This window comes from Mytilus galloprovincialis, chromosome 2 (genome assembly GCF_965363235.1).
Source record: "Mytilus galloprovincialis chromosome 2, xbMytGall1.hap1.1, whole genome shotgun sequence".
Classification (NCBI taxonomy): Eukaryota; Metazoa; Mollusca; class Bivalvia; order Mytilida; family Mytilidae; genus Mytilus; species Mytilus galloprovincialis.
Genome location: NC_134839.1, coordinates 28,302,255 through 28,327,198, shown reverse-complemented (window position 1 = coordinate 28,327,198; position 24,944 = coordinate 28,302,255). Strand labels below are relative to the sequence as shown.

The 24,944-nt window shown below is 32.3% G+C and overlaps 1 protein-coding gene across 3 annotated transcripts in view; it reads left to right on the top strand.

The window, feature by feature from the left end:
- Positions 1 to 1,107: 1,107 nt before the first annotated feature.
- LOC143063302 (KAT8 regulatory NSL complex subunit 1-like) overlaps positions 1,108 to 24,944 on the top strand; it is a 30,485-nt gene continuing 6,648 nt past the window's right edge. The window contains exons 1-7 of one of the 3 annotated variants that reach the window (XM_076235362.1): positions 1,108 to 2,911; positions 5,008 to 5,801; positions 13,339 to 13,438; positions 14,207 to 14,298; positions 21,854 to 21,970; positions 22,722 to 22,965; positions 24,666 to 24,723. In XM_076235362.1, the coding sequence (XP_076091477.1) occupies positions 1,749 to 2,911; positions 5,008 to 5,801; positions 13,339 to 13,438; positions 14,207 to 14,298; positions 21,854 to 21,970; positions 22,722 to 22,965; positions 24,666 to 24,723 (2,568 nt within the window). In that variant the 5' untranslated portion in view covers positions 1,108 to 1,748. Of the gene's footprint in view, positions 2,912 to 5,007; positions 5,802 to 13,338; positions 13,439 to 14,206; positions 14,299 to 21,853; positions 21,971 to 22,718; positions 22,966 to 24,665; positions 24,724 to 24,944 lie in introns of all 3 variants that reach the window. The other 2 variants (XM_076235363.1, XM_076235361.1) reach the window with 2 other exon arrangements.

Below are 24,944 nucleotides of genomic sequence, written 5' to 3'. Positions count from 1 at the left end.
ATTTAATTGTTCCTAACTGAATAAGGGTTATAGAATTCCCTCAAGAACAGATCTTATGGCATTGGTTATACCCAACTGAGTTTTCAGTGGAAAGTCTTATTGTATGTCTCAACAAAAATACGGTCAGGGTCAAATTGATGGTTTATTTGCTTCTAAGGAACATTGAAACATATGCTTTTTATGTGTTTTTTTTAGGATAGAAATTAACGGCCAGAAGTCAAGCCCATATTATTACATATTTGTGTATATATACTTATATATATACATTTATTCATCTTTGTATTCGTTTTTTTTTTTGCTGTTGTTATTTGTATTTGTTATGTTTTGTTTGGTTGTTGTTGATGTTGGGTTGGTCTTTTTTTAGGGTTTGGGGGTGGGGGGGGGTGGGGGAGGGGGAGGGGGGAGTCTATACTGATCTATATTTGGTATCCGCCTAGTTCATTGAAGTTGATTTAGGATTAGCGAGTAACTTGTCAGGGTTTTTTTTATTGATTAAAATCTTTTTTCGATCATTGTTCCGTTGTTTTTACATTTTCAACATTTTTTTTCTTCGGATCTTGAAAGTCTTTTTCTGACCAGTCTGCATAGATTTGCATAGTTGGGATAACTATAATTGGTAAATTTTGATGTATTTTTTAACAGCTGAAAGCTGACTTTAAAATGCATAATTTCTTTCCATGTTTAATATTTAATACTAATCAGTTTTCTCAAATATTTTTTATAATTAAGTTATAATTTCATGGGTTCTGTCGTGCAATATCATTGGCATAATACACAAAACACGGAAGGTTGTATTGACGTAAAATTCGATAGCTGTTCCAAGAAGTTAACCGACAGATTGTTCTCACGTCCTACAAAACTAATTCCATTAGCATTATTCAAATCAAGCAAAGTAAAATTAATTTCAACTTATGAAAATATACATTTAACACATTTAATTCTAAATAAAAAACATTTCAATGCTTAAGTTGTTAAAATATAGTGTCAAGAACAGGCATATTGTAAGGAGTGCGTAAACTGAATTCACTCATCACCCGACAGAGTTTCGACCAATCACAAAATAGAGCTGAGAGGGGGATATGCGTAATTGTAAATAGAATCGAGGCTAGTTAGCCCGCATTTTTGTTGTGTGATGGCCCTTGTGTAAAGTGTACGCCATTACTGTGGTTTAAAACAATCAATGGGCGGACTATAAAACCTCATATTTCTCAGGAATGGTAACGTGATCTTTTAGGTGCTTTATATCAAATTGTTCCTTAATTTATTATCTACCAATTGCTCATAACTATTGGAAAAAATGAGCTCGAAAAAGGTACGATTTTGCAACGGAAAAATGGTCGGACATTAAAATTCATGCATGTGTGCATAAAGGACGTGGAGGAATCACGTGGTTTGTGTGTTACGATTTATGTTGATAATATTGAAGAAATATTAGACATTTATTCATCGTTTAGATTTGTCTTATGTGACAGTTCCTAGATAAATGTCATTGCATAGCCATTCGATACAGGTGACCTATTGACATTGCTTTGTTTTAACATTGTTTTGATTTTCACAGAGAAGTACTTGGGGTTGAAAATAGTCACGTGCTTCGAACCAAGTTTAAGGACAAACGGGCGCGTCGGGCTTGCGTCTGAGGTGTCACTCGATCGTACTTTCTGTACACTAAAGTTGACAACACTATAATTACATGCTTACAGGTGAGATTCTGCAATATCTATGATGTTACGTCAGCCAAACCATCGTGCATGTCTGTGCCTCTCTCTTTGAGAGTATGTTGCATGGCCGTTATGGCACCTGCGCTAACTGAGGCAGCCACTCAGTCCTGTATCAAAATATCTCCATCTTCCCCACCAGTGAATCCAGAGTTACATGTGCCATCCATTGGTGGTATTCCAAACGGAAAGAATAATCAGCCACATAGAGCAAAGCCCATCAGTGGGCTGACGTCCCATGTTACCATTGGAGAGCTTAAAAAGTTGCAACAGCAAGGGTTATTCCAAAGCATTGGTTGTCAAGAAATCAAATTCAAGTTTGAAGAATCAGACAACACAATTACAACAAAAGAAAATCTACCTAAACCGTTTCTCAACGGCAAACATTCATTGATTGCTTGTGAAAACATGAACCAAACAAATCATGTTTTAAATGGCAATGAAGATATTGAAACAAAATTAAAGAGTGATAACGGACTAAAACTTGATTCTACAATTAAAGTTGTCGACAGTAAGATACCATTGGGTGAAGAAAATAATTTTGCTGATTCTGAACATAAATTTAAAACATTAGACAAAATGGTAGCTTCCAGTTCTGAAGTGGATGCTGTTAGCACTACAGAAGTGCCTAACATGGACACTGACATTCAAAGTCCTATTGATTCAAATTTGAAAGAGGAGGTTAAAAAGAAGCAACATACTTTAGAACGCAGAACCGAACATTTATTAAGACGCTTACGACGACTACAAAGTAAAGGGGTTGAATCGCACTTGCATTCACAACTCCGAAATTTCGTTGGATATCAGCATAAAAACCTACAGACAGTTGCAAAATCAATAAAGAGTTCAACATCAAATAATTTAAATGAAATTAAGACTGAATTGTTCAACAGTGATGATGTAAAAAGTTTATCAACAGCAGCTCTTGTGAATTTAGTAAGAAGACTACAGTCCAGTCAGTCGTCTTTATCGCTGAGTCAGCGTTACCTCAACTCTAAGTCAGACAGTGGACCAACTGGTGTTTTGACGATTGATAAGCTTACAGCAGAAGAATCTATCAGAGTATCTGGACTGTTGTCAAACAGTATTCATCATGCACAGAGTTGTTGTGATTCTGATGTAACAGAGAGTAGCTCTGGTGGAGAAAGTTGTGATGAAGATGACCCAACTTGCAAGAAATCCAAATCAACACTGTTGTAAGTATCATTTATTAGATTGGTTTGCAGTTCTATTTTACCGTTGTTTTTTATTGACACAATTTGAGCTAGAGTTACTTCCCTTTTGTTGCTGATGATTTTGTTCATAGACAAATTCCTTCAAAATTCAGCCAAATCGATTCCATAAACTGACCGCTAGGGGAAATAAAAGGTGTTTTCTGATCAATTTTAATTTCTTGTGTTTATTATCAGACTTGTTTGAACATAAGTACCTCATCATCTTTCGGTTAATCATACATGTAGATATGAAAATCAACCGTTTACCCCTCCAAAGTGGCCAAGGGGAATATCTTCACTCAAAACAGTCATATTGAAATCATAACTTCCGAAAGGTTTTATTTGTGGTTGTCATACATTTGTGTATCATTGATTTTCAACTCTATTACCAAATGATAGAAACCAATCAAGAAGTGCACTTTTTAAAGACAGGATATTGTTCTTTCATCTTGAGACACCAGAGATCACTCACAAAATATATTAACTTGTGTGTCATTGTTGTTTGTCTTTGAATCTGCAACTGGTCCACACCATAAAAGTAAGTACTGATTCCATGAATAATCCCAAGTAGTGAATGAAAGGCAGACAACAAATATGATCAAACACTTGACACAGAAAATTAGAGATTGAGCAACATAAAATGTATGTTACATAATGTAAGGAGGCTACCTGTCAAAAGGGGAATAGTTCCTTAACGAGTAACTACATGTGTATCTCTCTTTTGATGATTCAAGTGATTTTTCCATTGATTTTGAATAGAATATCATCATTGGGAAAAACAGCTCACAAATTTTGGATGCATTGTTTTCTGCTCATGTTTCTGTAATGTTTGCCCTAGCCCTTAATATACTTCAATTGTGAACAGCAATGTTCCAACAATCTTTGTTTTATGTGTTTATTTATGTTCCCCATATTGGAAACTTTCAATTACAAAATGTATACAGTTGTACATGTAATATGTAGGTCACCTTGTGCTTGATGACATCAGTTTTCTAAAAATAGAATCTGGAATTCCCCAAAACATTTAATACTAATGGAAGCTGATTATCTGATTAACAGATTGTGCATATATACATGTATGTTTAATCCATTCTTTTCGTTTTCTGCAAGGGATTGACAGTTACATGTATGCTATTCATGAGCCAACTCTCTTGAAACCCATAACAAAATATAAATCAATAATTGTCAATAGTATCTTGTTCAGTCTTAATTCCAAGACAAACACATTCTCTGTAATAACAGCATTCTGTTTTATTACTCAGCAACAGCATGATACAGGTCCTTACTTAATCTTGGTTATTCTGGAAAATTGATAACAATTGCATGTATAAAATGAAAACTAAGAAATTAAAATGGGTTATATATATAATTAGACATGCATGCATGACTACGGGGGTTTAGTCAGTTCATGCTATGTCAGTGAAAAAAATTAACTTAAGGCATGTGTGCATGGCTAACCCTCTTATTTGGGTTAGTTTTAATTATAATTTCCTATCAATTTTCCAGAATTCAAAATCATTTCATATTCAAATAATTCCTTGTGAAAAGTGTAATTACAAATTATCACATTTTATTCCTAAACGCAAAAAAAACCCCAAACAATGAAGAATGATTTAATAGTGCTGATTGTTAGTGTACAGTCTTACATGTGGGTCTTTGTAAACAAAAGATGATTTATTTGCTTAAAACCTGGTAGTATTCAATATATATGTAACATGTACATGTTATACATGTAGTATAAACAGATGAGTATGCTACAGTGTTTTACATGAAGTATTTGTCACCCTTTAATTTTTTGCGTGTATGTAATTCATATGAAACTATATTAATTTGGATTTTTGGCTATACAGTGTTGTAGCAGTTGTTGATTTCATCTGTTTTCTACTTTTTGGTCGGGTTGTTGTCTCTTTGACACATTCCTTATTTCCATTATACTCAACATTTTTTTCTCAATGTTATGAACAAAAAAATGTGTTTTGAATTTGAATAATAAAAAAAAGATTTATATTGATCAGCTATTTTGTATGCTATGCAGGATGTATATGAAATCAATGTTATAAATTCAATTACTTTTTCAGACACCGTAGAGCAGAATGGAAATGGGCCTCGGAGAGAGCTAATGTGGCTTCGCGGTGGACCTGGTTACAAGCTCAAGTTTCTGATCTAGAATATCGAATAAGACAACAAAGTGAAATTTATAAGCAAATTCGACATACAAAAGGACCAGTTCTTCTTGGTGAGCAGCCTTCTCCTGAAGATTTGTTATGGCGAATCCGTCAGAACAGAGCAGGACAAAAGTTGTCACCTCTAGAACAAAAAATAGCAAATCTAGAACGCAAAAATGAAGCTTTGGCATCACCGTGTAATATATCTAATTTAATGATGAATGTAAATCGACAAGCTACAAAGTTGACTCAGTCTCTGGGAACAGTATCGCCTGCTCAGAGTACGTCTGTGATGGCAGGAGATACAAAATCAACACCAACTTCACAGGCTAAACATTTAAATGGTGTGATTGGTTCTAGTCACAGAGATGGTCAGAACGTTACAATTGGACCTGGTGGTGACGGGGATGTTACGCCACATTCATCTCCCATCAATCATGACATTACATGTCAGGCATCGCGTTGCCGTCCTGTGCGTAGTTATAGAAAACGTAAACTGTTACGGACAGCTGGACTACACAATGTTAGTAGGAAAGCTGCACGTCTATCAACTGTGAAATGTCAGTGTTATCCTCCAATCTCATCGTGTCCCATGTGTGGAGGACGTTACAATAATGTACAAAGGATTGATGTAGATAGTTTCCCACTGCAGGATAGAGTTGCCATTCTTGATCCAGCCTTTCATCCTGTGTTGTCTTTCAATCAAGGTGAGCTATGTTCACTTTTTAAAGTATAAAAGATCTTTCTTCCTTACACGTTTTGTACATGTAGGTTGATTGATTCACTGAAATAAAAAGTAAAATCACAAAAATACTGCACTCTGAGTAAAATTTGAAACGTCCCTTATCAAATGGCAAAATCAATAGCTCAAATGAATGGATACTGACCGTCATATTTTGGTACAGCCTAACAAGTATTTATTTAGAGTGAAACCACCCTGTCATGTATTTTAAATGAGATATGTTAGGGTGAGTCTTCCACATTTATTCCACGAGCATTAAGTGTTAAATTTTGCAGACAGGTTTTAACTGAATCATGTACCCTCCTGATAATACATGTGGTGTCCATAAATACAATGTCTACCATAATAGCCCTTTGTCCATCATTAAACCACCTACTGCTTGATTAATATACAAGGTATTAGTCCAACACTAGTCAAGAGCAAGAGGGTGTTGATTGCAATTTAGCGATAAAATTAAATATCTTCCAGGTGAGGTTTAGGTACATTGTAAATATACATGTGTATATGATGAGTCTCAGGTAAATTACATGTGTTTGACAAATAGTGGTTGAAATAAAAAGAAGAAATATAATGAAATACAACTTATAATATATATACAACTCTGTCATTTGATCTTTTGAGGAGAGTTGTTTCATTGGAAATTATAAATGTTCCTCATCTTATTTTTACGTTGTTATACGACCGCAAAATTTGAAAAATTTTTCGTCGTATATTGCTATCACGTTGGCGTCGGCGTCGTTGTCGTCGTCCGAATACTTTTAGTTTTCGCACTCTAACTTTAGTAAAAGTGAATGGAAATCTATGAAATTTTAACACAAGGTTTATGACCACAAAAGTAAGGTTGGTATTGATTTTGGGAGTTTTGGTCCCAACATTTTTGGAATAAGGGGCAAAAAAGGGCCCAAATAAGCATTTTCTTGGTTTTCGCACTATAACTTTAGTTTAAGTTAATAGAAATCTATGAAATTTTGACACAAGGTTTATGACCACAAAAGAACGGTTGGGATTGATTTTGGGAGTTTTGGTTTCAACAGTTTAGGAATTAGGGGCCAAAAAAGGGCCCAAATAAGCATTATTCTTGGTTTTCGCACAATAACTTTAGTTTAAGTAAATAGAAATCAATGAAATTTAAACACAATGTTAATGACTACAAAAGGAAGGTTGGTATTGATTTTGGGAGTTTAGGTTCCAACAGTTTAGGAATTAGGGGCCAAAAAGGGACCCAAATAAGCATTTTTCTTGGTTTTCGCACCATAATGTTAGTATAAGTAAATAGAAATCTATGAAATTTAAACACAAGGTTTATGACCATATAAGGAAGGTTGGTATTGATTTTGGGAGTTTTGGTCCCAACAGAATAAGGGGCCCCAAAGGGTCCAAAATTGAACTTTGTGTGATTTCATCAAAAATTGAATAATTGGGGTTCTTTGATATGCCAAATCTAACTGTGTATGTAGATTCTTAATTTTTGGTCCAGTTTTCAAATTGGTCTACATTAAGGTCCAAAGGGTCCAAAATTAAACTAAGTTTGATTTTAACAAAAATTAAATTCTTGGGCTTATTTGATATGCTTTATCTAAATATGTACTTTGATTTTTGATTATGGGCCCAGTTTTCAAGTTGGTCCAAATCAGGATTCCATATCAAGTATTGTGCAATAGCAAGAAATTTTCAATTGCACAGTATTGCACAATAGCAAGAAATATCTAATTGCACAATATTGTGCAATAGCAATTAATTTTCAATTGGAGTTATCTTTCTTTGTATAGAATAGTAGTTGATAATATATGTTGGAAATTTGCCAGACATGACTATGATGTCATTTTCTATTTTTATTTGCCAATAACTTTATGTAATTAACTTCATTGGAAATTTGCCAATATAAAATGTTGCTGATGAAGCTTTTTTTCCTTATCTTATCTAAAATGTTTTTAGATAATGTATGTTGGACATTTGCCAGACATGACTATGATGTCATTTTCTATTTTTATTTGCCAATAACTTTATGTAAATAACTTCATTGGAAATTTGCCAATATAAAATGTTGCTGATGAAGTTTTTTTTATTGTTTTATACAATAAACAATGTATATTCACTTTTACTACCAACCAATCTTTACCATTCAGTGATAACAAACACTTTATTTTACATTTTAATATTTTTTGATGTATTTAAAAGAGTAGTTATTGTTGCAAACTCCATTAGAAATTTGAATTAATATCAGTTTTGGAAAAAGGGAAGCAGGGATGTGAAAAAAAGGGGGGGGGGTAAATTTTTCTCATTTCAGATTTCATAAATAAAAAGAAAATTTCTTCAAACATTTTTTTGAGAGGATTAATATTCAACAGCATAGTGAATTGCTCAAAGGCAAAAAAACTATTTTAAGTTCATTAGACCACATTCATTCTGTGTTAGAAACCTATGCTGTGTCAACTATTTAATTTTAGATTTAAAAAGTTTGAAGAAGAAATCTTTAATTGATTTGTAAAATCTTGACATTTGTTTTGTGTAAAAAAAAACCATGTAATTTCAAAAATTTGATCACAATCCAAATTCAGAGCTGTATCACGCTTGAATGTTTTGTCCATACTTGCCCCAACTGTTCAGGGTTCGACCTCTGAGGTCGTATAAAGCTGCGCCCTGCGGAGCACCTGGTTTACATTACATATATATATATTCAGTAATTTATATAGGAATTGATGAACTTTTATGCAGAAATTGACAAAATCATGAAATTTAATTTCCAGCGCCAATCCACCAAAAATTGGTATTCTGCCATCAGGTTTAACCAAAGTCCTACAACCGAAGCTTTTTAAATTGTCTTCATGGCTTGTAAAATTTTCTTCCGCAAACTACTCTTAAACTTTCATTCATGATTTAATAGTGTTTTTTGATAGTAAAATGTATATCGAGATTATTATGTTTTTCATTTATTGTTTTGATAATGAATTGTGAATTTTGATAAGTTTATTCAATATTGACAGTATACATGTATGTACTGGCTATTTAAAGTCATAAATTTTTTTTAAAACCTTTCAATTTCAATTTAGGCCAAAATAAATAAATAGTGTGTTTCCGGTTTCCCGACCATACCTCCGTTTCTGAAGCCGACCCTAAACATTTTATTGACAAAAATTTAAAAAATTTAAAAATCCGGATTTTTTGGTCTGTCCGGATCCGACTTCGTTTAGAAACCACAGATCTTCAAAACGTTTGATAGCAATGACCAATATTGATAAGTCAAGCGTTTCAAAAACCAAGATTTTAAATAAACAAGCATGGCTTTTCGACAACCGTGCAGCGTATTAGCTGTCAAATATGCAAAATGTGATCACACGGTTGCAAAATATAATGACATTAATTCTGGATAATTATGATATGATGAATCTTTTTAAAGAACACCATGATGGACCTATAGACGGAAAAAAAATACGAAGTTATGCATTTTGCTCAACTTCTTTGCACAGGTACAAGACGAGATATTTTTTTAAATATTTGTATATATAGTGAATAGTGTATTCAGTATACATGTATATATATACATATATTAACAAAATCTCGTTTTGTACCTGTGCTTCTTTGGACCAAAAGTCAGAATCATTTCAGATTGGACAGACTATCTTATTCGGTCGGTAATAATTGACGGCAAATAATTTAAGAGTTAAAAATGAGATCAATATACTGCTAAAATCAATCCAGCTTTTGTTGTAAAAAATGCTCTACGAATGTTGTAAAAAAATGTTCTCAGGACTCAACATAAACGGCTGTTTATGCTTTTGAGGATTTGACAGTTTGAGTTAATGACCACAAGGGGACAGGCAATGTGTAACAAGAAATAGAAAGCTTTCCCTAGTAGGCAGACATGGTGTATGATTCATGTTCATTTACAAATGAATCTGTCCCAGCACCATGTCTTCTTTTATTCCTTTAAATTTTCTCTTAGTCCCACCACAGTTTATACTAGAGAAGGAAAAAAATTCATGTAATATTAATATCTACAATTGTTTTCCATATATTTAATAAGACAAGATTCTCACTCCTCAAAACCTGAAATTTTAATATCAATTGTCAGAACCCCACTCTTCAAGATTAAATTCTGTCAAACATCAAAACACATCTATATATTTTACAACTAAAAAAAAGGGGGTAGGAATCTGTTCCCACATGTAAACCCTGTGTGTCATTTACATTGTTAGGTTCAACTAGGCCAAACAATAATACCATCATGACCATGCCAGATTTTTCACTGCAATTTTTGCTTTAAGAATATTAATCGGCAAGAACATATTCCTATTACAACCCATGAAATTCATAATTTGCATAAAAGTTTATTTTCATATTTCTTTAATACAGAGAACTAAAACAGAAAATTAAAAAACCTGTAGATTTAATTAAGTACTATTATAACTACATTGTATCAAAGAAGCATGCTGGCACATCAAATGATTTCATTTGGAATCTTTTTGCTGCTGTCATCGATAGAAAAAAATAAAAAGTTTTCATAAAATAAAATGTTTTACCTACATGTACCTACCCTACCTATTTTTTTGGGGGGTGAAATAGGAAACACACTATTTATTTATTTTGGCCCTATGTAATACGGTTCTCTAGCTTCATATCAGCATCTACATGTATCATTCATATTTACAGGTAAAAAAAAATGTTGTTGTCTACTCTTTGGTCGGATTGTTGTCGCTTTGACACATTCCCCATTTCCTTTCTCAATTTTATTTGTAAAACAGATTCCCACCTTTATTTTGCAGAGGAGGAACCCCTAAAATAAATATTATGTTTTCTGCAATACACTTTTTGCTGCTTTTTGTGAACAGAAGAAAAGATTTTTTGAAGTTGTTTATTGGTTTAAAAAATCCATTGATGATTCAGATAGCTAGCTACCTGTATTTATCTTGAATACACTATGTACATGATGTAATAAAAGTGATACTACATAACATGTGTGTAACCTTGACAGGATCATTGGTGGGTCACACACATGTACTCTGTGAAGACAGCTGGAGGCTTTGCTACAATCACCCTATTTTAGTGCAGTGAAAACCTATAACTTTTATCTGCTAATGTACATTTATAATAATGTAAAACATTTATAACTAAAGATCTCTTAAAATTGTAAATTATAGTACCTATAAATATAAGCAAATCTGAATCACCAATGAAGTATAAATTATTATACAAACAAAGACATTGGCCTTAACCATGTTAACATGATTGTAACCAAAATAAAGATCTAATTGAGGTTACTGTGTTATAAGGTAATTCTGATACTTTCCTTATATGTCAATTTTGAATTTGTTATTGTGGTTTGATATTTTAATTTATAAGGAAATAGTGATATTAGAATTTCCCTTGTCACATTATGCTATATTCTACTAGGAAACTTCCGTTTTGTTCTCTAGCTATCACAGTTGTTAGAATAGCATGATGTAATGTCTTTTTTACTCCTGATGTTTCTTCCTAAGAAATATAAGTGTGAAATTATAACATCATAATTCAGCAGACCACAAGACTTGATTTTATTGATAAGTTTCTGATTCTTCAATTTGCAATGTCTACCAAGTAAAAAAAACCTTCACGAAAAGCTTACGGTCATGAAAAGAATAATGCTGATCTTTTATTTCAAATCATGGTGAAACATAACACTTATGGTGTTCTTATTTGTGGGTTTCAGATATTGAAATAGTATTCTGTTTGGAAAAAGATTTGATATCTAATATTATATTTACATGTATGGCAACTTAAAAATTTATTTGTTTACAGCAAATTAAATCAGCTTTTAAAATAATTAGCAATTGAAAAGAATTTAGTTTTGAATGTCAACACATTAAAAAATTCTGAAGGATCCAGTAAATTTTAATTAGATTGGGTCCCTAAATTTTAGGTATTATACAGGGTTCATTTTTATGTTGTCACACTATGGCAGGTTGCATCGAGCCCCTGGATGGAAGATGTTTTTTTTTTTCCAGGACTTTGTTCTACCTTTCGTGTTTATTAGCTTTGACCAAAAATGTGTGTTTCCTGTTTAATTAGGTTGAAATTTAGATTCATGCTAAAAGTCACTTTGGCAAATTTCTTTTCAGAAATTTATATAAAGCTCTGTTAAAATTTATAAGTATAAGAAGATGATTTTGTCATGAAAGAGAAACCCAACCCGCTGTCTGACCGATATATTCAGAAATAACTGCAGCGTGTTATTATAAACTTATGTAATCTTTTTAAACAATAAGTAAAATTTATGCTACATGTAGGTGTTGTTGTATTCATATACATGATCATTTAATATATAGAGCTGCAAGAATAATTAGTAGACTAATGGAAATATTCATAAATTCATCAGTGGTAAACAGTCTGATAGACATGATAGATGCTTGCTTGCTTTTACATTGTATTGGTACTATCTTGATTGAAACCACATATTAATACACACAAATCAAATCGGCAGATAGATTTAGTGTATTTTATATAAAAATTAATTTCTACCAGCTGGTTATACAAAAACCATTAACCTGAATTGTGTTTATGAATTGATTTGCGAAGTCAATATCACATCTCAAGGTCACCATTGTATTATTTCACCTGTTATTATAACTGGGGCATAGATACAGGTAAAGGTAAACTTTAAACATTGTTCTATTTATAGACCAAATTCAATGCAGTCATGTCAACTCTATCAATATTGAGAAATAAGGAAGTTTCTCTTGTTTCAAGCATGATAGAGAAATGTTCCCATCAAATAAAAGGCAACTCATCAGGAAATCCTTTATAAATATCAGTACAGGATATCTTACTGCAGTAAAATATGTGAAGCAGAAAGTAGAAAAGGCCATAATTACTGTAGGTGTTGAATGTCAAAGATAATTCTGTTTTTGAATGCAACTCAATAGTTAAAAAGTGTAAAATAAGGGGTGGAACCATGCAAATATTCCTATTTCTTAATACAAAAATATAATGTTAATAATTCTGAATTAACCAGCCCTAAGAAAGGTCAATGTGTGCAATTATTTTAGGTAGCTAGTCTAGACACCAATTCCTTTTTACATATCCTAACTTTCAATATATTTTGTACAGAGACAATTTCAAGTATTTGGGTGAATTTGTGGGTTATCATGAGTATAAATTTTTTTGCACTTTGTTGCAGAAACCAATTAATTTGTGATTGCCTTCTGGGAATGATAATTAATTTCTCCAGAAATTCAATTCTTTGCAAGCATTTGAGAACTCCATAGTTTTTGCAGCAATATCCTTCGTTTGCTCTTCTTAAACATCACAAATAATTAAACTCAGTCACTCAGCAACATGTCAAATATCAATGCACAGAAATTTCTTGATATGTTTATACATATTATTCACTTTAAGATGCATTATGGGTCCAGGTGTTATTTTAAACATAAGCTGTAACTTATTGTACAATGCTCAATTAGCAGAGGAATATATATATAATCTTAGTATACACTTTGAAATTTTAATATTATAACATATTTTTACAGAAATTCCATTAACAATCCGGTTTGAGTCACATTTAAAGAAAGGAGACTGGCAGAATGCTTCCTCTAGTAAAAGTGCTAAAATGTTGTCATCAGAAAAAAGGTAACAAACAAAAATACATTTAAAAAAAAGTAAAGAGAAATAGTTTAAATGAATGAAAAAAGCTACCTATGAAACTTTCAATTTAAAAAATCAACTAAAGCTGGACCTATATATCAGAAGTTCTTGACAATTGCTTGACAAGGTACAACCAAACTTAGGTTCTAATACAGGAAATGAAATTGTGCACCTGCTATTTTACTTTTTTGATATGACGATGAGTGATTTTTGAGGTTTAAATAACTGGTTTTGGTTTAATTGTAGACTCTTAGGGACCAGGGGAAGATAAGTTTGTGGAAACTACCTCTATGATTAAAAAAATTATTATTAATGTATTTTAGAACAAGGTCATTTCTGCTATTAATATCATTCTTTTTATCTGCAACTTTTTCAAATGACAGAATTTAAGCTTTTGCTGAACATTTATGCCATTTGATGAAGAATTTTGAATCAAATCTGTGAGCCTTTCTATGAAAACCAAAATATTGTCATTTCTCATCGCAGCAAATATAATGTCACACACTAATTATAATGTCACGAGGCAATTATATAAAACACTGTCATATGCTGCACCTATAACAACCATCAAACAAAAAGGGTTGTATAAACTTGTCAAGTCATATGAAGTTCGAGCATTACATAACAATAATCATGATACAAACAGCAGAGAAATATATAAAAAAAATGATTTTGAAATTTATAGCATTTCTTAGATAATGAGGTAAAGTCCTAAAAGTAGTCCAACATTTAATTGACTTGCCTGTTTTTCAGGCATCAAAGATATCTTGCAGCAAAAGATAAAGCCAGAAAAACAGGAACAAAATATGCTAAAGGTGCGGCAGCAGCTCTTTTATCATCTGCAAGTAAGTATCTATATAGTTACATATGGGGGAAATACACCAGTAGTTATTCTTCAAAGTCTAAAGAATTTTTATACGACCACAAAAATTTTAATTTTTCGTCGTATATTGCTATCACGTTGGCGTCGTCGTCGTCCGAATACTTTTAGTTTTCGCACTCTAACTTTAGTAAAAGTGAATAGAAATCTATGAAATTTTAACACAAGGTTAATGACCACAAAAGGAAGGTTGGGATTGATTTTGGGAGTTTTGATCCCAACATTTTAGGAATTAGGGGCCAAAAAGGGCCCAAATAAGCATTTTCTTGGTTTTCGCACAATATCTTAAGTTTAAGTAAATAGAAATCTATGAAATTTTGACACAAGATTTATGACCACAAAAGGAAGGTTGGGATTGATTTTGGGAGTTTTGGTTCTAACAGTTTAGGAATTAGGGGCCAAAAAAGGGCCCAAATAAGCATTATTCTTGGTTTTCGCACAATAACTTTAGTTTAAGTAAATAGAAATCAATGCAATTTAAACACAAGGTTTATGACCTCAAAAGGAAGGTTGGTATTGATTTTGGGAGTTGAGGTCTGAACAGTTTAGGAATTAGGGGCCAAAAAGGGGCCCAAGTAAGCATTATTCTTGGTTTTCACACCATAACTTTAGTTTAAGTAAATAGAAATCTATGAAATTTAAACACAAGGTTTATGACCACTAAAGGAAGGTTGGGTTTGAATTTCGGAGTTTTGGTCCCAACAGTTTAGGAATAAGGGGCCCAAAGGGTCCATAATTGAACTTAGTTTGATTTCATCAAAAATTGAATAATTGGGGTTCTTAGATATGCCGAATCCTAACTGTGTATGTAGATTCTTAATTTTTGGTCCTGTTTTCAAATTGGTCTACATTAAGGTCCAAAGGGTCCAAATTAAACTTAGTTTGATTTTGACAAAAATTGAATCCTTGGAGTTCTTTGATATGCTGAATCTAAAAATGTACTTAGATTTTTGATTATTGGCCCAGTTTTCAAGTTGGTCCAAATCGGGTCCAAATTAAACTTTGTTTGATTTCATCAAAAATTGAATAATTGGGGTTCTTTGATATGCCAAATCTTACTGTGTATGTAGATTCTTAAATTTTAGTCCCGTTTTCAAATTGGTCTACATTAAAGTCCAAAGGGTCCAAAATTAAACTAAGTTTGATTTTAACAAAAATTGAATTCTTGAGTTTTTTATATGACCGCAAAATTTGAAAAATTTTTCGTCGTATATTGCTATCACGTCGTCGTCGTCGTCGTCGCCCGAATACTTTTAGCTTTCGCACTCTAACTTTAGTAAAAGTGAATAGAAATCTATGAAATTTTAAGACAAGGTTTATGACCACAAAAGGAAGGTTGGGATTGATTTTGGGAGTTTTGATCCCAACATTTTAGGAATTAGGGGCCAAAAAGGGCCCAAATAAGCATTTTCTTGGTTTTCGCACTATAACTTTAGTTTAGGTGAATAGAAATCAATGAAATTTAAACACAAGGTTTATGACCACAAAAGGAAGGTTGGGATTGATTTTGGGGGTTTTGGTTCCAACAGTTTAGGAATTAGGGGCCAAAAAAGGGTCCAAATAAGCATTATTCTTGGTTTTCGCACAATAACTTTAGTATAAGTAAATAGAAATCAATGAAATTTAAACACAAGGTTTATGACCACAAAAGGAAGGTTGGGATTGATTTTTGGAGTTGAGGTCACAACAGTTTATGAATTAGGGGCCAAAAAGGGGCCCAAATAAGCATTATTTTTGGTTTTTGCACCATAACTTTAGTATAAGTAAATAGAAATCTATGAAATTTAAACACAAGGTTTATGACCATAAAAGGAAGGTTGGGTCTGATTTTGGGAGTTTTGGTCCTAACAGTTTAGGAATAAGGGGCCCAAAGGGTCCAAAATTGAACTTTGTGTGATTTCATCAAAAATTGAATAATTGGGGTTCTTTGATATGCCGAATCTAACTATGTATGTAGATTCTTAATTTTTGGTCCCGTTTTCAAATTGGTCTACATTAAGGTCCAAAGGGTCCAAAATTAAACTTAGTTTGATTTTAACAAAAATTGAATCCTTGGGGTTCTTTGATATGCTGAATTTAAAAATGTACTTAGATTTTTAATTATTGGCCTAGTTTTCAAGTTGGTCCAAATGGGGGTCCAAAATTAAACTTTGTTTGATTTCATCAAAAATTGAATAAATGGGTTCTTTGATATGCCAAATCTAACTGTGTATGTAGATTCTTAATTTTTGGTCCAGTTTTCAAATTGGTCTACATTAAGGTCCAAAGGGTCCAAAATTAAACTAAGTTTGATTTTAACAAAAATTAAATTCTTGGGCTTATTTGATATGCTTTATCTAAATATGTACTTTGATTTTTGATTATGGGCCCAGTTTTCAAGTTGGTCCAAATCAGGATTCCATATCAAGTATTGTGCAATAGCAAGAAATTTTCAATTGCACAGTATTGCACAATAGCAAGAAATATCTAATTGCACAATATTGTGCAATAGCAATTAATTTTCAATTGGAGTTATCTTTCTTTGTATAGAATAGTAGTTGATAATATATGTTGGAAATTTGCAAGACATGACTATGATGTCATTTTCTATTTTTATTTGCCAATAACTTTATGTAAATAACTTCATTGGAAATTTGCCAATATAAAATGTTGCTGATGAAGCTTTTTTTCCTTATCTTATCTAAAATGTTTTTAGATAATGTATGTTGGAAATTTGCCAGACATGACTATGATGTCATTTTCTATTTTTATTTGCCAATAACTTTATGTAAATAACTTCATTGGAAATTTGCCAATATCAAATGTTGCTGATGAAGTTTTTTTTATTGTTTTATACAATAAACGATGTATATTCACTTTTACTACCAACCAATCTTTACCATTCAGTGATAACAAGCACTTTATTTTACATTTTAATATTTTATGATGTATTTAAAAGAGTAGTTATTGTTGCAAACTCCATTAGAAATTTGAATTGATATCAGTTTTGGAAAAAGGGAAACAGGGATGTGAAAAAAGGGGGGGGGGGGGGGTTTAAATTTTTCTCATTTCAGATTTCATAAATAAAAAGAAAATTTCTTCAAACATTTTTTTTGAGAGGATTAATATTCAACAGCATAGTGAATTGCTCAAAGGCAAAAAAAAACTTTTAAGTTCATTAGACCACATTCATTCTGTGTCAGAAACCTATGCTGTGTCAACTATTTAATTTTAGATTTAAATAAGTTTGAAGAAGAAATCTTTAATTGATTTGTAAAATCTTGACATTTGTTTTGTGTAAAAAAAACCATGTAATGTCAAAAATTTGATCACAATCAAATTCAGAGCTGTATCACGCTTGAATGTTTTGTCCATACTTGCCCCAACTGTTCAGGGTTCGACCTCTGCGGTCGTATAAAGCTGCGCCCTGCAGAGCACCTGGTTTGATATGCTGAATCTAAACATGTACTTAGATTTTTGATTATGGGCCCAGTTTTCAAGTTGGTTCAAATCAGGATCCAAAATAATTATATTAAGTATTGTGCAATAGCAAGAAATTTTCAATTGCACAGTACTCAGCAATAGCAAGAAATCTTCAATTGCACAGTATTGTGCAATAGCAAGAAATTTTCATTTGCACAGTATTGCGCAATAGCAAGAAATCTTCAATTGCACAGTATTGTGCAATAGCAAAAAATTTCAATTGCACAGTATTGCACAATAGCAAGAAATATCTAATTGCACAATATTGTGCAATAGCAAGAAATTTTCAATTGATTGGAGTTATCTTTCTTTGTCCAGAATAGAAGTTGAATCAACTTAAATCATTGTTTATACAATATACTATGTATATTCACTTTTACTACCAACTGATAAATCTTTACCATTCAGTGATAACAAGCACCTTTTGTTACATTTTAATATTTTATGATGTATTTAAATGAGTAGTTATTGTTGCAAACTCCATTAGAAATTTGAATTGAGATCAGTTTTGGAAAAAGGGAAAGGGGGATGTGAAAAAAAAATGGGGGGGGGTTAAATTTTTCTCATTTCAGATTTCATAAATAAAAATAAAATTTCTTCAAACATTTTTTTGAGAGGATTAATATTCAACAGCATAGTGAATTGCTCAAAGGAAAAAAAAGTATTTTAAGTTCTTTAGACCACATTCATTCTGTGTCAGAGACCTATGCTGTGTCAACTATTTAATCACAATCCAAATTTAGAGCTGAATCCAGCTTGAATGTTGTGTCGATACTTGCCTCAACCGTTCAGGGTTCAACCTCTGCGGTGGTATAAAGCTGCGCCCTGCGGAGCACTGGTTTTAGATATCAAATCCAAAATCTGGATCTTAATCAACACTCATACAGAACACACATTACAATCAATTGTATATACATACAATACTTCATACAGAACAAACATTACAATCAATTGTATATACATACAATACTTTATACAGAACAAATATTACAATCAATTGTATATACATACAATACTTTATACAGAACAAACAGACCACAAAAGGAAGGTTTGGATTGATTTTGAGAGTTTGGTCACAACAAATTTGGGGCCAAAAGGGTCCAAAATTAAACTTTGTTTGATTTCATAAAAAAAAATGAATTATTGCGGTTCTTTGATATATGCCAAATCTAACCGTGTATTCAGATTCTTAATTTTTGATGATGGGCCCAGTTTTCAAGTTGGTCCAAATCGGGGTCCAAAATTATTATACTAAGTATTGTGCAATAGCAAGAAATTTTCAATTGCACAGTATTCCGCAATAGCAAGAAATGTTTAATTACACAGTATTGCGCAATAGCAAGAAATCTTCAATTGCACAGTATTGTGCAATAGCAAGAAATATCTAATTGCACAATATTCAGGGGTAGAAATAAGAAAAGACCATTGACTTGCCCAAAGGGCAAGTCAATATCTAGATTAACTTGCCCTTGTATCTGTTAACTTGCCCGACTAATGCGGACGGCAAAGCCGTCCGCGATGACGAGCATAGCTCGTTGCACTTACGGCGAGGGGTCTGGGGCCGCTTAAGGCCCCCAGAAGCTCTGGGGTAAATGGTGCCAAATCCTGCATTCTAGACCTCTCCTGGCAGATGATTTCAAGTTTCTATACACCCTTTTTTAAACAAAAACTTTTACTTTTACAAAAAAAAGTGACAAAAAAATTTCAGATGTACATGTAGAAACTGACCCAATTGTCAAATTTCCTGTAAAAAATATGCTTCATTCTAAACAATGCAATTATAATTTATTTTACATTTTACAGCAATACTATAAGAGCTTGTTCCTACATTGAATGAATTTGAAACCTTCTGATTGGATCATTGTATCGACTTCCTTTCACGATTAGTAGCGGAAATCCCCGAGCAGGTGCGACTGAACATTCTAAAACGACGGCGCTCATTGGCTTACGCATAGGAATTGACCAATAGAATTATTCGGGACAAACTACGATGTTTACGATTTTCCTGGCATGCGCATATGAAATAAATAAAGACGGCGAAAATAGTAATACAATAATACACAGTTGTACATCGTACAAAATTACGTCTGACATAGTTATACAAATATTTTATTGGCACAAATTCATTAACAATAAATGGTTAAGACCTATTGCATATATTATTATATTAATTGACATGATAGAATGAAACACAAACACAAAATTTCAACTTGCCCGGCGGACAACTATGTGATGAGATTCACTTGCCCGCTGCAGATTTTACTTGCCTCGGGCAAGCGGGATAGCGCTTATTTCGAACCCTGAATATTGCGCAATAGCAAGAAATTTTCAATTGCACACTTTTGGGCAATAGCAAGAAATATTCAATTGCACAGTATTGTCCAGATTTCAAATTGGTCTACAGTAAGGTCCAAAGGGTCAAAAATTAAACTTTGTTTGATTTCAACAAAAATTGAATAGAATAGAATAGAATAGAAAAGAATATTTTATTTCCCAAATTACAGGGCCATTAAAGGGCATAAAATCAGATACAATTGATTTACATAATATATGGGGTTCTTCAATATGCTGAATCTAACCATGTGTTTAGATTTTTAATATTTGGGCTCGGTTATCAATTTGGTCCACATTAAGGTCTAAAGGGTCTAAAATTGAACATTATTTGACTTCATCAAAAATTGAATTCTTTGGGTTCTATGATATGCTGAATCTAACCATGTATTTAGATTTTTGATATTGGACCATAATAGGTAAATGTCCAATTTAATATTTTTAAGTTTAAGTTCTTGGACCACATTCATTCTGTGTCAGAAACCTATGTGCTGTCAACTATTTAATCACAATCCAAATTCAAAGCTGTATCAAGCTTAAATGTTGTGTCCATACTTGTTAGGGTCCCGCCAAAGGCGGTCCCCTATAGTGATCAGTCTGTCCGTCCGTCCATCCGTCCGTCCGTCCGTAACACTTTGTGTCCGCTCCATATCTAGAGAACCATTATGATTTCATACTTTATACTTTACATGTTTATTAACCACCACCAGAGGGGGTGTCATGATGTATGTACAACTTCCTAGATCAAAGGTCAAGGTCAAAAAACTTTGGTTTCAGTTGACAACCCTGTGTCCTGTGGTGAAGATCGTGTCCGCTCTATATCTTGAGAACCGTTATGATTTCAAAGTTTATACTTGACATGTATATGAACCAACACCAGAGGGTGTGTCATAATTTATGAACGACTGCCTAGGGCATAGTTCAAGGTCAAAAACTTGGGTTTCAGTTGACAACCCCATGTCCTATGGTAAAGATTGTGTCCGCTCTATATCTTGAGAACCGTTATCATTTCAAAGTTTATACTTGACATGTATATAAACCAACACCAAAGGGTGTGTCATAATTTATGTGCAACTTCCTAGGTCAAAGGTCAAGGTCAAAAACTTTGGTTTCAGTTGACAACCCCATGTCCTATGGTAAAGATCGTGTCCGCTCTATATCTTGAGAACCTTTATCATTTCAAAGTTTATACTTGACATGTTTATAAACCAACACCAAAGGGTGTGTCATAATTTATTTACAACTTCATAGGTCAAAGGTCAAGGTCAAAAACTTTGATTTCAGTTGACAAACCCATGTCCTATGGTAAAGATACAATTTTTTAATGCACATTATTCACAGCGGGGCCCACAGAGATGGCTCCCATCTCAATGATATCTAGTTACAACTGTTCAGGGTTCGACCTCTGTGGTCGTATAAAGCTGTGCCCTGCAGAGCATCTGGTTAATGAAGTTGAAGTCACATCAACTTGAAACGTAGTACATATGTTCCCTGTTATATGATCTTTCTAATTTTAATTCCAAATTAAATTTTTGACCCCAATTTCACGTCCACTGAACATGGAAAATAATAGTGTGAGTGGGCATCTGTGTACTATGGACGCATTCTTGTTATTCAATAAAACCTGTTCTATTAATGTAGAATTGTAGTTGCTTAAAAAAATGTCTGCATACTTACATAGGGCTATTAATTAATATTATGATATTAAACTTCTTTGTTTTATTTAGAATTACGGAACAAATATGATAAGAGAACTCCAACTAAGCCAAGGTCAACACCAACAAAGAAATCTGATAGAAGATTGTATCGTAGTGAATTGAAAAAACGAAGAGCAGCACAGCTTGGTATTTATTTTATTGTTGAGCATTCACATACATACATTTGTACTTGCTTAAAGGAAATGATATTTTATTCACACACAAGTACAGTGTGTCCAAAATAACCAATTGGTCAGACATTATAAAAAAAAAGAAGGATTTGTTAGTCTGCTTGATAAGTTTGTTAGTTTTACCTGTACACAGACAGAAAAATCTGCAAAATATATATAATTAATTTGAAAAATTGTTCTTGGATTGTGTCCCTTTGTAAATTGAGACATTGGCAGTATTTGCCACATATTTGCATTTCTATAAATGTCAAAATGACAACTACTTCCAGGAATAAAAGAATATTATGAGTTGAGAAACATTTAACCAAAATGAAAACACTTAAAAATTATTGGACTTGAGCAGAGAACAATGTCTTTAGTTCACAGCTGCTCTTGATGAAAAGACCTAGTGAAATTACATAGTTATATTTCATCTTCGGTAAAGGATAAAAGAGATCAAAATATGTGTGAATAAAAATGAAATGTTGTAAAGATTTTGACTTTAATGATCCGAGACATGTAAATTTATTTCATAATATTATATGTCTTAGGTCAATTTAATTTTCACTGAGGATCATATCTGAAACCATATAGATAATGCATGTTACCTTCAAAATTGATGTGTACAAATCTAATGTATCAATTATCTACAGGTTTATGATTATTGATTTATATTTATATATATTATGTATTTATATAATTTCTTGTATGCTTATGTCTTATAGCAGCAAAGAAGAATCGATCAGCTTCAATACATGGAGATGAGTACCGAGCAATGACTCCATCACCAATGTCCACAGATAGTGACTTTGGACTCCTATCATCAAGTTATCCATCTTGTTCTAAAGATTCAGCGCTGCGGAAGAAGAAATTAGAAAATGCCTATGACATCAACAACATTGTCATCCCTTATAGTATGGCTGCATCTACAAGAGTGGAGAAACTTCAGTATAAGGAAATAGTAACACCCAAGTATGTCTTATAGTTCTATTGAATCAAAGTGCAAGTTTAACTGCTTTCATTTATTGAGTGTTTCCAAAATTTGTTGGAGCTAGAAATTACATTACATAATTCCTTTTATACTCATTTCAACCAATGCTTAGGGATTCGTCATGAAAATTTATCACTTTTTTACATTATAATCTAATATTGAAACATGTTCAGTGTTAGCTTTTACTTTTGAGTTAATTATGCCTTCAAAATTGTCAATTTTGACCAGTTGATTCTCTGATGCTTAATATTTAGAAAATTATTATGTGCTCATCTACTCTCTTGACAAGTTCTTGTGGGTTAATGTGTTTGTTTGATATATATGTAAATTTGGCCTTAAAAAAATTCTTTAAGTTTTGTTCAGATCTAAAAATTCTTAAATCATAACTTCACTTTAATTATATTATTACGTCAAAATCAAACTGATATTTATCTTTTTGCAAAGTACTCTTTAAGCCAGTAACAAATTTGATAGGTGTTGTATCTATAATACTAAAATAACGAGGTCTAACTTGTCAGCTGTCATGGTGTAAAAACGACAAATAAAAAAATTCAACTTTATATACAGCTAATATAGGACAATGGTGTTGATTAAAAATTACACCACTCCAGACCCTTTTGTTTTCCCAATTATTAATATTGCCAATAATTAACAAGTTTTGGATGGAATCTGATTCTGATACCAAATGTAAATTCACATGTTACCTATACCTTATCTGTAGGTTCCGCATGTGACAAGCGCACCACCAAACAGTGTATTTAGGATTTTGCTATATACACAGCTCATAATCACAGGGATGACATTTCTAAATTCTATCATTGTCACATTGTTTCCTATTGTAGTATTTTAATCAGTATGGCTTTAAAAGATGACAATACGAATACTAAAAATCTTGACTTAAAATAAGGCGTAAAGGTACAGTTTCCAATTTGTTAGCTGGCACGACGCAAAACAGAGAAACAAAGAATTCAACTTTATTTATAACTAGTATTTGACAATGCTGTTAAAAAATTACTCCATTCCAGGCCCTATTGTTTTTCAAATATTTAATATTACCAATAATCGATAAGTTCCAGGTCGACAGTTTCAAACAGAAAGATTTTGAAAGTAGAGAAAACTGTGCATCTTATAATCAGCATGACTTTATCAGATGAATATTTCGATACTAAATATCCAGGCTGCAATAAGGTTTACACATGGTTATATACTTTAATTCAGACCAGCGATTTTATTGAAAATATGGAATTTCCACGAAAATAATTACTCATTCAAATGGATAAAAGCTTCATCTAAAAACCTATTTGGAGGAGAAGGAATTCATTGTTGAGACAAATTTAACAAGTTTAGCAAGCATACAAATGACATATTTTATAAAAATTAATATTATTGTTGATCACCATGATTTTATACCTACTTTATACTATAAACATTCTGGACAACATGTGATTGAGGGATCTCCATTGCAAAAAGATGAACACAATTTCATGGCAAACATAGTATAACAATTATTGAATATTGAATCATTTTTAAAAGTTTAAAAGTTAGCTTTAACTTTATTATCTTTTTATTCGTCCATGGAGAAACCTGATGATTGTTGTTATGTTACAAATTATATACAATGTATGTGAAGGAAATTTTTGATTATGAACATTTACTAAGAAAAATAAATTGTTTGTTTTAGATGGAGAAAGCTTGAGCCTGAAGAAATCTGTGATAGAGTTCCTAATTGTGATTACCAGGTAACTCATCATTTATACTGAACAATAAAAAAAAAAAAAAAACAAGACTTACCCTTAAGTTGTGAATTAAAGATTGACAAAAAAAAATGTTTTTCAACACTTGATGCAAGTGCTTTTTAAGAAACTTGAGATAAGTTCAAAGTAAAAACTTCATGAAATGAAAAATAAAGTATTTTATATTAATTTTATACTGAACCATGGGATTAACCTTTCTTAAAACA